The sequence below is a fragment of the Lissotriton vulgaris genome, chromosome 9 (assembly GCF_964263255.1).
Source record: "Lissotriton vulgaris chromosome 9, aLisVul1.2, whole genome shotgun sequence".
In the NCBI taxonomy this organism is placed as follows: Eukaryota; Metazoa; Chordata; class Amphibia; order Caudata; family Salamandridae; genus Lissotriton; species Lissotriton vulgaris.
The window spans coordinates 662,434,548-662,450,463 of record NC_141697.1 but is presented as its reverse complement, the minus strand read 5'-3'; the positions used below and the strand labels follow the sequence as shown (position 1 = coordinate 662,450,463).

The following is a 15,916-nucleotide window of genomic DNA, read 5'->3' as shown; positions in this document are numbered from 1 at the left end:
CCACCCTAGTGCTGTAATGTCAGTTTCTTTTCACAACTTTAAATGCCAGAAGCAAGAAGCCATGAAGAATGTTGATACACTGGTGTCTATTGATAAGGTCCTAAGAATGGTCATGCAACAAAATCAGTTTCCCGAGCGAGGCAGATGGAAGGGTCAATAAGGAATCTGCAGTTAGAGTCTCTACCAGTTAAGGCGTTATCTAAAGTAAATAACTTGTTCATCTGATGGAGACTTCTCGACATAGAGTCCTTCCCTTAGATTAGATAACCAAGCAAAACCTCCATGGAGGTGAGACTGCTAAACAGATCAACTCTAGAAGTCTTGCAGGACTGAACGGGCAAAGTGCCTGCCACGAGAAAGTACATCATCCTAGCAGTATTATTTGGAGAACGTGTGCAAGGACACGCAGGTTGCAGCCAGACAGATGTACAGGACAAGAACTCCACATGCTAACGCAGTGGTAACAGCCTTGGCTCTGGTAGAGCTAGCATGCAAGCCCTCAGAGGGTTGCTTTTTAGCCAACGTGTAGCAGATCTCTAAGCAGAGAACTATCCATCATGAGATAGTCCTTTTCTGTACAACCTTCCCTTCCTTAGCCCAGACATACCCTACAAAGAGTTGATGGTCCACCCAAAACTCCTTTATGCGATCTAGGGAGAACAACAATGCCATTCCATTCCAACAATGCACTATTTGGGTCCAGGCGATGGAGTCTCTTCTATTCTTTAGAAGGGTGAAGGAGAGCAAAGAAGGTAGGCAAGGTGATGTTCTGACCTACATGAAAAGGTGTAACAAACTTTTGAAGACAGGAAGCATGGGTCCTGAAAACCAACTCACCTGGGTAAAAGGTGGTATTCAGAGGGTGCACAGAGAGTGCCTACAGTTCGCCGACACTCCTAACCGATGGTATGGCTACTAGAAAAGCTGTGTTTATGGTAATCAGGTGAAGTGGGCCATTTTCCAGCGGCTTGTTAGGCTACGACATAGGAAAAGTCAAGACCAGGTTGGGATCCCATTGGGGAATGATGAATGGCCTGGGAGGAAACATGTTGGAGACCTTTGAGGATTCTAGTCACAACAGGGGACTTGAACAAAGATGGTTAGCCTGGCAACTGCAAAAACCTTTAACAGTGCCCAGAGGAGAGCACTGCTGGGCCAGAGAAAGAACAAACAATAAAACCTGGGATAAAGGCGCAGAAAAAGGATTAATATCCTTGCGTGCACACCAACTTGTGTGAAGCTCACATCTGATTGTGACCTTTGCTGCACCAGCAGTAGCTTGGAAGAGTGTGGCTCAAGGCTCATACAAGACCTTCGGCAGTACTTCAGTACTTGCACTACCGAATTCCACACAGTGTGGGGGGGGGGGGGTCAGCTCAAAAGGCTAGTGTTCACGGACTGCAGTGCTAGGCTGGCAGAGGAGAGAATCCTCTTACCAAAGCACCACTATCAAGATGTATGTCTTGACTGCCACTATGGGCAACTTAAGGTCCAAGACCTCAGCTACCCTCTATACCACCACTGCAAATGAGGCACCCTCTTCCACAGCCACAGTAGGGGGAGAGATCAATGTTATGTTATGTTAAAAGCATTTATTAAGCGCACGTACACCAACGGTTTCTTGACGCTCAAATGAGAATAAAGGCCATGGCAAGGGGGAAGCTCAATCAGGGTATGCTGGATTAAGCAGCCAGGTCTTAAGCTGCCTCCTAAATTGGGCAAGAGAGGACGAAGACCTTAGCACCACAGGAAGGGAATTCCAGAGTTGCGGTGCAAGAACAGAGAACCGAAGTCCACCGTACTTCTTCCGTTTAGCTAAGGGAATTTGCAGCAGATTAAGATGAGAAGATCTGAGGTTGCGAGAGGGAGTGTAACAATGGAGACACTCCGAGATGAAAGCCAGACCATTACCGTGTAGTGCTTTAAAAATAGTGCAGCCCATCTTAAAAATGCACCTCTTGCTCACTGGGAGCCAATGTAAGCTTTTCATTAGTGGGCTGACGTGATGCCATTTAGGCTGATGAAAAAATCAGCCTAGCTGCCTGATTTTGAACTAGCTGAAGACGCCGAAGCTGGTAAGCTGGAATGCCCACGTATAATGAGTTGGCATAATCCAGACGGGAGATCACCAAAGCCAGAATGACCGCAATCATGGCTTCTCTGCTCAGAAATCTGCTGATCTTCTTTATTTTCCACAGCTGAAAGAAGCCAGCAGAGCCTACAGAGCTGATTTGGGCTTTCATAGACAGATCATTACAAATAGTAATCCCCAGGCTCTTTGAGGAGACAGCTGGTGTAGGCGAATTGCCAAGTTTCGGGGGCCTAACATTGGAATGCCAAGGGTTGGCCAACCCACCGGTGAGAATAAGCTCCGTTTTCTACGGATTCAACTTCAGCTGGTTTTTGTTCATTCAGTCACTTCTAAAAACCATTGTGTCTTGGATGTTGGACTCAGATGATGGGGATGAATCAACATTAAACTCCAGTTGAAGGTAGTCAGCATAGTTAAAAATATTGACATTCCTTTCCCTCAAAGTGTGAATTAGGGGGAGAAGATAAAGATTGAAAAGAAGAGTAGAAAGAGAGGAACCCTGGGAAACCACACAGGTAATGTCTTTTTTGTTATAAGAAAAATTAGCAAGGCGCACTGCTTGTGTCCGATTGCTCAAAAAGGAGGAAAGCCACTTAAGGGCCAGCCCCTGGAAACCAGCGTTCCTGACACGGTCGATCAGGGCCTGGGTAGTGCCCCGATCCGCCCCTCCCCTGAGTGCGTCCATAACAGCAAGGATGACAGACTCGGTCGAGTGTGCAGGTCTAAAACCGGCCTGGCGAGTGTCAAGGACCTGGGAGTGTTCCACAACGGAACTAAAACAATTAGTTACATGGGCCTCCAAAACTTTACCCAGATAAGGCAGCAATGAAATAGGCCGATAATTGCAGAGAGCCGACTGGTCGGCACCCGGCTTCTTCAAGATTGGGATAATCTCTGCTGTTTTAAACAAGTCCGGGACAATGCCAAGTTAGAGAGAATTATTTAACAGTAGCCGGGGAGGGTCGGGACAAGTAGTGAATGGTTCTTGAAGAATATGCGGGGGACAGCAATCCAGGGGAGAGCCTAAACAAACCTTTTTTAGTAAGTTCAAGAAGGTTTCTTCCGAAATCGGAGGGAGTCTATCAAGAAGATGAAGACAGATCGTTTTTAAGGACAGGTGGGCCGCATGCCACTGAAGAGATGCTAGCCTTGATGATGGCGATCTTCTCTAAGAAGTACGAATTCAAAGAGTCACATAAGAACTGCGAGGGAATCGTCCCAGAAGTGACTATCGGGTTTGGAAAGTTGGTCAACTATAGGGAAGATCTCTTTAGATTTATTAGATGCATCGATTATTTTTTGAGAAAAGTAGCTGGCCTTAGTGGGTTAATCAGATTTTTGTATTCTGTCAACCTGGCCAAGAAAAACCCCTCTTTTTCTGGAAGGTAGTGGCGACGCCATTGACGTTCTGCTTGTCTAAGTGCTAATTTCCTAGATTTAAGATTGTCCGAGAACCAACGTTGGGCGTCGTGAGATCAAGCCAGAGTTTGGTGAGATGTCCAAGCCACTCCAACCACCAGTTCCTCGTACAAGTTTTCCTCTGGTTATTCAAGGGAAGGCGCTAACCATAAGGGTCTTTGTGCCCCTCTCAATTGTTATCCTCTCCAGGTCGGTGAAAGTAAAAAGGTATTGGCTCCGGTTCAGAAGAAATAGTACTGGTCGGTGCTGGAGGTGGAGTCAGGTATGATATGACAATGGGGCCTGCACCACCATGAGGGTGTCAGCGTTGCCAGGAGCAATGGCACTGGAGCGGGAATCGATGAAGGTCGCGGTCTCGCAGGCGGCGCCGTTCCGGATCCAAGGGGCCTGTCGCTGGGGTTAGGCTGCCCAAATATGCAGTGCATGGCCCCATAAAACTCCTTGAGCGGGCGGTGGTCACTCCGGTTCCAGGAAAATCTCAAAGGCACATAGCAGAACCTGGCACAGGCTTCACCACGAAGTGAGGCCTACAGTGCAGACTCCCCCTCATCTGGACTGAAGACTTGAACTGGCGTGGAGAATTATACTGCTTTGACTTCATCTGCTTGTGGGATTTACATGAGGACTTGGATTGTGACGATGATCATTGGAAGTGGCTACGTAAGCGATCCCCGGACATTCTTTGCTACCAGGATCAAACATGCCACAGAGTCGTCCGGCCTCTGGTGGAGAGGAGCTTCAGGGACTGTTCACTCAGTGCCTTCCGATTCACTGTGCAGCAGACCTAGCAGGTCTTGGAGTCGTGGACCCTCTCCAAGCACCATAAGCAAAACAAATGAGGGTCTGTAACAGGTACCACATGGTTTAAAGCCTGTTCTTTTCAGGAGACACCCCATATACATTAGAACATGAAAATCTCATGAAAGCTTTGACAAAGAATCATGGAAAAAGTCAGTCAAAAAATGACTGTGGGTAGTGATCTCTGGATCTGCTCAGACTGGCGTGGAACTGATGTCAGAGCTCTGGGGTGGTGCTTATATAGGAATCATGCTTGTCACTTCCACACAGACGATGCTGAAGCAGAGCTCAATGACGCCATCGACCAGCAAGTAGGGGTACTGCTCGACATTTTTCTGTATCCTGTCTGACGCTTGTGGAATATTCCAGGTAAGGGATCTATGGCTGGAAGTCTCTTTCATCTATCAGGAGGGATAAATAACAGCATTTAAAAAACAGCAGGAAATCTTAGCCGCAAAACAATTTGCAACACAATAATTTGTTTCACTTTTAACTCTAGAGTAAACCAAGACCACCTTACACTCACATGTGACATAACTGTTTGGCCATATTTCGCCTGTTTTTTTTCAATAATTAAGTATCCCTTACTTTATTCTAACGCTACCCAACTCCCTACCTCCTTAATTTACAAACTCACCTTCACGACTTTCCTTAGTTTTGCTCCTGCAAGGGCTGCAGCAAGGCCTCCAGCACTCACACTCTCCCCAGATCCATGCACAACCGGAAGAGGGGGAGCAGGAGGAGGAATTCCACTGGCTGCTGGTGGTGGCCCCCCCGGGGGAGGCGGAGGGCCCGCAGGGGGGGCAGGAGGACCCCCAGAAAGAGGTGGTGGACCAGGTGGTGGTGGAGGCCCGGGTGCAGGAGGAGGGCCTGGTGGCAGTGGAGAGCCACCAGATGCTGGAACTACTGACGTACCTAAAAAGTAGATTGAGGAGGATTACAGTGGGAAGCAAAGCCGAAAGCAAAACAAGAACAGCAGCATCATGTTCTCAGAATGTGCCAAATCAAAGGAATAAAGGAGAATGAAGAAACAACACCCTTTAACTTTTCAGGCAACATGCTATAGGAGAAAAGGACATCTTGCCAACAACAGAGTTTAACTGTTAGAATATGTAGCATCAGAGAAATATATCCCATGATGAGGCTACATTGTGACATTTTTATATCCTTGTCCATCAACTGGACATCATGCCAAACCACCCCCTCTATTCAGAAAATAAAAAAAACTGTCTTAGTGGTTGAGAGTGGCAGTAGCCTGAGGAAGACAACTTCGAGAGCAACTACAACAATGCAATCAAAAGAATAAGTACCTTTATTACAACAGTAAGCACTTCAAGGTCTATAGCAATACCCACAAATGCAAGAAGATAGCTATGCTATGAAGTTCTCGGTCCAAGTGAGAGAACATCGTATCCAGTTATTCCAAAAACTGCCCCTGTAGTGGTGTTCTCCTGGTACAGTGATCCTGCCACCAAGGGTGAACTGTCCATTATGGAGCAGAGTTCCAGCATAGTAAACTTTTAAAGAAAAAGTACTGAAGCACACAACTGAGTCCTGAAAATTCTGATACACAAAAAGTCCAATGACATAGCAGTAGAAGTGAACCTATATTTTTTATTCTTCACGTTTTTCTCCAAATCTTCGTATTATGTTACAACCCATCAAAAAAAAGGCAGACGGTTTGTGTTTGTCTACAAGACCTTTTCAAGGCTGCAAATGGTATGTATAAAAAGGCTCACATTACTGTGAGTTTGGATGACAACTAGAAAGAACTAAGATATCTTCTATAGAGGAGTGATAAAGTCGAAAGGCCAAAGAAATATGGCTCACTCATGAGACACGACCAAGAAAAAACATGTATGTGAAATAGAAGTCCTCTCAAAGGCCTATCCAAAAGAAGAAGCATGCACCAAGATACCCACACTGTGTCCACGATGTGAGGATTGTATCAAGGTGTCATTGTAAACCAACTTCCCATGGTGCCTCTGATATTGCTCCAAGAGACTTGTGAAATAAACCCAAAAGACAAGAGTGCCACATGTGACTGTCAAAGCTGAGAGCCTGGGCGTATCCCCGAGATATCACCAAACCATTGTGTTATAGGTGAAGTGTTCGAATAATTGTAAATCAATGTAAAACTGTAAACCTGTTAGGTTCTCAGTTCCAAAGTGAGGAGCAAAAGTGGGCAGAAGAATAACGAATAGTCCGTCAAGGAAGGGTACAAGTGTGCTAAATCACCAATCTGCCAGTCATAGTATTGAACGGTCTCATGTACAACCAGAAATAACCAGCACGGGTATTCTCACTGTGCCAATAATGGAACACTTAAACATGTACTCACCTGTGCAATTAAAATATATTAGTCCTACTGAGCACCAGGCCGGCGTATACACATAGAATAAACTCACCACCCCAATATCTGGTTGACATGCGGAAGTTCCAGTGTCTGTCACTAGGAACCCCCAAACATGTTAAGCCTGGAATAAAGTGATGCGAGACCCAGTTAAGTATGGTATACATAAACAGTGCAAACACAAGGAGATAATAGATGGCGTGCAGAAACATTTCAGACACTCACCCACCAGTCACAGATCTGGGTTGAATCCATCATTGTTCTTTAGCTCACTTAACACCCCAGTTCAGACCCAGCTATATGCAAATCTGCATATACAAGTCTTGACCCTTTGCCTCATCGGAACAGTCCAGCCCGAATTTCCAAGCCATGTCTTCACTGGACCAGAAACAAGCGTCCTAGGACCGGTTTCAGGCTAACAGCCCTCATCAGCTAGGCTAACTAGAATCCAGTGGCTAAGTGAGCAAGGGACCCATGTTTGAGCATACCTTGCCAACTAAGGGCGAACAAAGCAAACACGAGGAGATAATGGACTGAACGCTGAAACTTTTCAGACACTCACTGCCTGTCACAGATCTGGGTTGAATCCATCAACGTTCTTTAGCTCACTTCATGTCATTGCGTGTTATGGTGCTAGCAGCAAAATACAGAAACCGGCTTATCTCGAGCATGGAGTTTATCTCCAAACACAGTAAGGAGTGCACGCTGAGTTCCGCAAAAGTAACATTGTGGCAATGAAGGACGTGATACGTCTATAAATAAAGTTGTGCTTTAAATACATCAGCCCATTTATGTTTGAAAACTAATGTCATTAGGTGTCATTGTGCCAGTAGCAAAACACAGAAGCAGTCTTACCTTTAACACAGATTTTGCCTCCAAACAAAGTGAAGATTGCACGCCGAGTCTGGCGTTTGATTAAATAACCCCTTGCGTGTCAGCAGGCGTCGGCATAGAAGTGATACTACCTTGTAGCCCGTAGCGAAATAACATGTCAGTCAGGGGAAACAGCAGGGTGCGATGTAGTACCATTTACTAAGAGAGAGGAGTCTATTGAGTCTTGTGAATATTTAACCCAACATGATCTCTGTAGTGTCTTGTGTATTACAGAGCATGGGCTCCTTATGTTCCCCAACAGATGGGGCGTGACTAAGCCAGTTGCAATGGCAGACACGTTTGCCTGAGGCTCTGTTTGTCGGGCCGACAATCGGCATTCCTTCGCCCCAGTGAGGCTCCGCAAAAATGACGGGGAGGCCATAGACCATTATCAGCACACCCAACACCACATCGGAGCGAGACACAAACGCCATACCATGACAGTAAGCATTGACAGAAAGTAACACAGCCGTTCAAAACATGGTGGCTCTGGCAACTATGCCCTCGCACCCACGGCACAGTTGCAACCCGGGCCACCCCCACCATCAGGCCAAAGGGCCGTCGAAGCTAAGGGGAAACAGCGCAGATGAAACTGGGCCCGGAGCGAGGCTCCATACAGCCCCAAGAAGAGGAACACCCGGAACGCTCTGCCCGGGCCCAGAGTAACGGTGGAGGCCCGGCGACAACATCTCAACAGCAGAGGCAAAAAAGACCCTATCCACAGCAGAGCGGCGTGTTTGGGAGGACGGAGTGGGTTCCCTGCCGCCGACACCACCTTTCCAATGGGAACCCGTCCTGGAGGAGAGGCCACCACCGGAAGGACACAGCCTGGGGACGAGAAGCAACAGGTTCCCCGCCTGGAGAACCTGAATGTGGACCGCCGTCACCGAAGAGGCACCAAGACCAACAGTAAAAGGTGAGCCAAACACCCAACCCCAGGGCAGGGTAATGGGCCACAAGACACACCAGGGAGAGAAACCACAGGACTTCCTCCCCAGAGACTGGAGCTGGAACATAAGGCCCAGAGGAAGACAGGACCAGTGGGCCTGGGGGGAAAAACCTACTGCCCGCTACCAACGATCCTGCCTCAAGCAGAGGAGGATAGCCCAGGATAGCCCAGGCACTCCCAGACAAGGGACACCCCCCCTCTTCCCAGAAGTCTGATTGAGTTTCCGGCCAAGACAGAAGCCTGGGGAGCGAAACAGGAGAGAATACAACCCCTCCTGGCAGAGAGACATCACCTGCCCTAGCCAGAGACCCCAGAAACAAGGCATTAGATCCCCTGTCTCCTACTCTTTCCACCCCCATACGCTAGGAAAATCCCCTAACCGCTGAAGCAGAAGGCCTAGAGAGAATCGATCGGCGCAATCACCGAGGCGCAAGACGGACCGGGTACGACGAGAGGAGAGGACCCCCACTCCCGTAAAGCCCCACAACTCACAGACCATACACAGACGGGGAGGACAGTGACCCCTGAAGCAGAAGAAAATCAAAAGACGGCAGACAGGCCAACCACCGAAGAACATGGCCGCTTGCTGAAGCGGCTCCCTGACCTAGCGCTTTGCCCCAGAAATATCTGCACCATTATCCGTGCACCCGACCCCTACTGGCGAGCTCCAAGCGCTGGTGGGTGCTGGTTGGCTGCCAAAGGGCCCTTCTTTGCAGCAAAAAATCAAGCCCGTAGGGAGGCGAAGGGTAATGAAACCCTGCAGTGAAAAATCAGAAAAAAGATGAGCACAAACTACCTTAGCGAGAACCATACCCCTGATGACATGCGCTGGACCATTTCGGAGGCGCTCCCACAGATGAATAAGAGCATTTTGTTATGGGTGGCACAAAACTGGATATTTCACCTTGCCACAAATAATAAATGTCTTGAAGGATGATATCCCCTGGATTGAGCTAGGGACTTGGCCCTCTCCCTTTATATGGCCAGCATACCTGCGACAACTTTTCATCTCTTGCTACAATAATAGAAAACACACAGTTGTCTCATGACCTAAGAGAGCAACACTGAGCAATATTTACGCTCTCGAGCCACTACCATGTTGTTATTGTACTATCAGTCACATTATGTGCCCCTTGCACATGTCAGTATGCTTGCCTGATTTGACATCTGACCTGCACCTTTCCTTTGACAGATGCTCCTTGCTTTGGACGTGATAATACAGACAGTACTATCTCCACTAGCAAACTTACTATGGCTCCTAAATTCTGAACCCTAGCCCAGCAACTCGCTGTGACATTACTCTCTGCATGTGGTTTTACTCCATCTCCCCACGTTTCACTATTACAGTGACATAAGGCACCACTTGCCAACCTCCATCATGGCACCCATAATGGAGCGCCTATGTGCACTCAGCAGTCTAGCTTATATGTACTATACACCGCTGCAATCAGTGCCTACGTCCTACAGAGTGCCACGCAAACAAATGATGGACGGAATGCTGAATGAATCAAACATTCATCCCAGTCAAGAGATCTGGGTTAAATCCATCATTCATTTGCTCACCATGCCACCCCAGTTTAGACCCAGCCATATGCAAATCAGTCTTGACCCTGTTCCACATGGGAACAGTCCAGCCCAAACTGCAAAACCAGATCCTCCTCCGACCAGAAACCAGCATCCTAGGACCGGTTTCGAAGTATCACCCCTCATTAGCCAGGCTACTGAATCCAGTGGCACAGTGAGCAAGGGACCCACGTCTGGGCATACCCACCCCACTTATGGTGAAAAGTGCTACGCAAACAAATGATGGATGGAATGCTGAATTAATCAAACATTCACCCCCAGGCAAGAGATCTGGATTAAATCCATTGTTATTTTGTTCACCATGCTACCCCAGTTTAGACCTAGCCATATGCAAATCAGTCTCGACCCTGCTCCACATGGGAACAGTCCAGCCCGAACTGCCAAGCCAGGTCCTCTTGACAGACATTAAACCAGATTGTTAAAAATATTAAGGGAGGTGTTGTTTTTTTAGTAGTTTGAGGTATGAAGTATTTTTAAAGGGGCTAAAAATAATTAATGAGCAAGACATTTGCATAAGTACAGCATCCCCTTTCCACATTTGTTTTCTGAACTTGCACATCTTCTCAGTCACTTAACAGCTCCCTAATTTTAATATAACATTTTGGTAAGATATACACACACGCCAGCAGACCTAATTTAGGCAGGAGACTCACAATTTTTAAAGTAAAAAATATTGTAGTTTTCTTCCACCTCAAATTGCCCCCCATTTAACTACAAGTTAATGGGAAAAATAAATCTGCCTGATTATTTTTCTAAAATGTATTTTTATATTTTTACTGAAACCCCCAATGGTTAAAGTGATGTTACCGTTAGATATGCTAAACAGATCTTTGCTTACATTAAAAAATATATAAATTCACAAACGAAAATAAAGGTTAAATGGATGTTATAGTTAAGTGTCGAAATGAGGTGAAAATGGATGCTACAACCAAAAAAACTACCTGAAATTCATCAGCCCAAGTGAATTGAGCCAACTATAACTTGCACCTGTGCCATGTTCTGCTTGTGACCTCACATATTACATCCCTCTGACATGCTAAATGCCATAATTGATGGCATCACTGATGACATCTGTGTTACCACAATGGTCATATACAGCATAGAGTTACTAAGTGTACATATGTGGGTTGATATCATGGAAATAGTGTAAGCCCTGGAGACAAAAGTAACTGTGCTTTTTAAAAGTTATATGAAGCATTGTTTAAAAATCACAAAAGTTTGGGGTGGAAGAAGTGCTACATGTTAAAATAAAATAAAGGCGGCATGCACCTGAAGTAGGCTGCTTAGGTAGGTTTTAAAGTAGGTTATGCTTTAAAGTCAAAGCCTGTTCCACAATATCTCGGAGAAGGGCCAAATCGCTACTGATAATGCATTATCCACCAGTGGCTAACTAGGCATGAGCCCATGTTAGCTAGTCGTGATACAATGGTACAGACACATTCTCTAAACTGGGCATTGTAAATGATTGAATAATGTAGAAGTTAGGGGTGTCCCACTTAGAGGTGGTGTATCGTTTACTGATGTTGTGAGCATGGTTTTAAGTTTGTATGCCATTTTGTCCTTTTCATGAATGTGTGCAATGTATATTACTAACCTACAGAGCATTGTCCATAAGGCCCGATAGAAGGTGTCTTTACAATGGCAAATGTATGCCTGTCAAACTCTTGACTTAACATTTTAGGTCTTGCAAAGTCTTTAAGAGGATAATCCTAATAAGGCAATTCGAAATGTGTCCAAGGGTGTAGCATGTTACCTTATTTCAAGTCCACAAACACTATTTGAGATGTCATTAGTGATGTCATCAATGATGTAATTTAACATGTCATGAGTGAAGTAAAATGTGTGGTCACAAGCAAATCACGTCATGGGCGCAATTTATGGTCAGCTCAGTAAACTTTAACTGGTGAATATCAGAGGTTTCTGTTCATTTTTAAAATTCTTTTTTTACCTTAGTTCAACATCCAAGTGGAACATCACTAACATTTGTATTTTCAGTGAATACAGAAACATGGAATTTGATTCTAAAAATCAATGTAAATATTTCATTTAAATGTAATTATATATTTTAATTGTATTGGTTCTAAGCAAAATTAATATTATTTTCAATGTATTTATTTCAATATTTTAAACAACCATTCCTTTAACCCTAATAGTCCCTTAATTGCCCTATAGACTACCCATCCCTGAATCATAAAACTCCTTATTAGCTCTATGTACTAACCATCCCAGAACCCTAAAAAACTATTACTGTCCTTTACCTATATACCATTTAAAAAATAATACAATAACTCATATTTGAAAGTTATTTCTTATTAATATAAATATAATTATTGAAAATAATTAAATTGCATTTTATTTAAATTACAGTAACAATTTTAAGTGACACTCATAACAATATATGTTTGCATGTAGATTGTTAACATAAAATAAGATATTACCACCATATTTAACTGTAACGTCACTTTAGCCTTAGTTTTTTCCGTTTAATTTCTGGGGATTCTTTTAACCATAACTAAAAATGTCAACACCCTCCCTGGTATGCCCATACAACAACTGACTAGAAAGACTCAAACCCTGTAGTGTAGTGTCAAAGAGAGGGAAATCCCTCTCTTAACACATGGACTACTATAGTATTCTTTCTTATAGCATTATCAATATCCCTAACAATATTTGTTGCTAAAATACATATCTCTTGCCACAGTATCCAGTATCACAGTACACCATACGATTTCTCAAAAATTCTTTTATCAAATGGCATATATAAAAAAGATGAATTTATTAAATCAAAATCACATTACGTATTTATACATATGTCATTAATCACCTTCCACCCATTAGGGTTACAATCTAATTGTATGAATAAAAAAACTTTAAGAAGCAATTTAAAAATAATTTTTAAAAACAGTTGACGCAGCGTTTTGGTGTTTATTCTAGATTTTCACCTTCATCAGGACGGAAATCTTTCATAAAATCTTTTTGTTTGGGTGGATTATGTTTAATCAATTACATAATCTTTAGTATTGGAGTGTTTCACCACCGTTACTGCTTTGATCGATCCTCGCTAGAGAGTCAACTGATTCAGACTCAAAATAAAATCTGTACGGGGGACAGCGGCCTCCCTGCTACAACAGGTATCCAGGAAGCATTCTACACCTGAACCACAAAGACCCCTACTCAATAGGGAAAAAAAACGATAATCGACAGTACAATTTGTCTTTTAAAATGACAATTCCCTAGGAATAGTTTTTAGCGGATTAGCCTGGATATAGAGACTGTTTATTTGTATCTATAGATCCAACTTGTCCTTGGGGTAATGTACAGAAGTGCGTTGAAGCATTTCGATGGATGTCTGTTTATTCCATCTTTATCAAGACAACAAAATAAGTTCTTTTTCATGCGGTATTACTGATTGTTATGCCCTTCTTTGGTACAACAAAATCAATATCACCACTTCCTGGGTTTCATGTATCCGAAGTATGGTTAATAAGAACCCAAAAATGTTGCTGTATTTTTTCTGAGGTCCGCTCATAATCTCCCAAGTTACAGGGGCTTCAATCCGTACACCTCCTCACTTGCGCCGCGTTAGCGTCCGCTTATTTATTCAGGGATTCCCCGTCCTGCCTGGTTGCTTCGAAAAAAGGAATGCTAACGCTAATGTGTTAGTCAAATGTTTAGTCCCGCATGGGAGTGTAAGTGGAGCTTACTGAAATGTATCTAGACGCATAAGGCTTAATACAAATTAATCCACTAAAAATATGGTTTTCTGATTGATCTATAACAAGGGATAACTTGTTTTCCGTACATCAAGGTGTTGGCCACAGGGCCAGGCCTGGCCCGAGAAAATGGATTCCATTTTTAAAAAAAATAGTTTTTCGATCCCAGGTGACTCTCCCAGGAGTAAGAGGGTCGCACTGGAACCCATAAGAGTCTTGCTAGATTGTGACAATCCAATTTCTTTTTAATTTGGCCCCAGAGGACTCCGCCCCCACAATGTCCAGGGGTCAGGGTTCCCTACCTGTCTGTCAGGATACAGGGACAGAGCCACATGTTCTGTAATGACAGTTGCAAACTTCTCTGCAAGCTACGGCCAGCCAATCAAAGTTAAGCTCTTGTGGAACCTGCTCGCCCACACAGCAGTGGCGGCCGGATCAGACTGATGAACATGATTTGTAGACAAATACTGTATAATAATCATAACTATAAAATACAATGCATTTTGTGTGCATATTGATTTGGGGGTACAAAGGCAGGGGTCCATGGTATCATCTTCTAGAGATAAGAGATACTCTTATAGGACTGTCTGATTCCCAACAATCCCTGTCTGAGAGAGCATAACTCATTGAAGAGGGAAGAGGAGCAAGACACCTGGTCCAGTTCTGTTTTTATTTCCGGAAAGAGTATATCCTTTCTGGATGTTACCCCCAGTAATAATGTGGTGAATAAGACATGGGCCTAACCTTACCAGAGAGGTCCAGAGATAGTTTATGGTACTCCTTAGAACCACCCTTACCATCTATTTGACGGCAATGGGATTCCCATTAATTGAGAGCAAATCACACTGTTGGTCTGGGCATACCATTCATAAACTAGGTATTTAATTAATAGATTGTCATAGATCTTACAGTTTCAGCAGGCTTATTCCAACAAACAAGTCCTCAAAACCGCTCGGATTCATATGCTATCACTGAGGTGCCTTTAACACATATAAAGCACATGACCCTATGCCAAGGGAGAGTAGTGTATGTGATGCAGAATTTCCGCTTATGTCTTTTGACATTGCCAAGGCTAACATGTTTCACATTAGTCACATATATACCAAACCCAGAGAGGGACTGATATCCTTCATCAAATAGCGAAATGCTGACAGAAATAATAAATATATACAGTTAAGCAAATATATATTGCAGCAGCAGAGCTTTGAGGTCAGTTGACCAGTTCAGATACCGAAACATGTACAAACAATTAAGATGAAATAAAGACACTATGATTTTCGGGAGTGGGGTGTTGTCTGACTAAACAAAGCAAAATTCCATTTTGGGTAGCCAAGGAAACCTATCAGCTAGAAACAGTGTAGCCTCATTTGACTCTGCAAGAAAACCCTCAAATAATGAATATGTGCCTCCCAATGGGAATGGCACTAATCCACATTAGTGCCTGCCTTCGTCAGCTGTATTGCCTCACCTCAAAAGCAAATACAGGAGAGGTATGGTGGTTGGTTATGAAGTTAATAGGTAACCCTGATAGAATAGAATCGAATAGAATAGAAGTGGCATTTTTAGAGCGCATGGCTACCCATGGGCATTCCAGCGCAAAAAAAAATAATCAGAGAAGCTTCTAGAGTCTATCCAGGAAAGAGCCAGGTTTTCAACCACTTGCGAAAGGTCATGTGATTAGTTTCTTTCCGCAACTGAAGAGGAAGAGAGTTCCAAAGCTTGGTGGCGTTGTAAGAAAAAAGCCGACCGCCACTTCTGGCTCTCCTAATCCTTGGGACAGAGGCCAGGTGCAGTTCATCAGATCGCAAAGGCCTATTGGAACGATACAGTTTTATTAGGGGGGAAATTATCTTGGGTCCCTTCCCTCTAAACACTTTGTGAGTGATGCAGAGGGCTTTAAAATGGACTCTCTCCCGAATGGGCAGCCAGTGTAAAGCTTTCATGGCAGGTCTGGCTGACTGTCGAAAAGGTGTTCCCATTAGAGTTCTTGCAGCTCAGTATTGAATCATCTGAAGCTTGGAAAATACTGCCTCTGGGCCACCCAAATAGAGTGCATTGTTATAGTCCAAGCGAGATAGAATAAGCGCTTGCACCACAGTTTTCCTAGCCTGTAAAGGAAGTACTTTGCGGAGCAT

At 44.2% G+C, this 15,916-nt stretch overlaps 1 protein-coding gene across 2 annotated transcripts in view; it reads right to left on the bottom strand.

The window, feature by feature from the left end:
* VASP (vasodilator stimulated phosphoprotein) overlaps positions 1–15,916 on the bottom strand; it is an 863,870-nt gene that overhangs the window by 376,517 nt on the left and 471,437 nt on the right. For both annotated transcript variants that reach the window (XM_086938366.1, XM_086938368.1), the window contains one exon: positions 4,947–5,224. In XM_086938366.1, the coding sequence (XP_086794492.1) occupies positions 4,947–5,224 (278 nt within the window). The remainder of the gene's footprint in view (positions 1–4,946; positions 5,225–15,916) is intronic.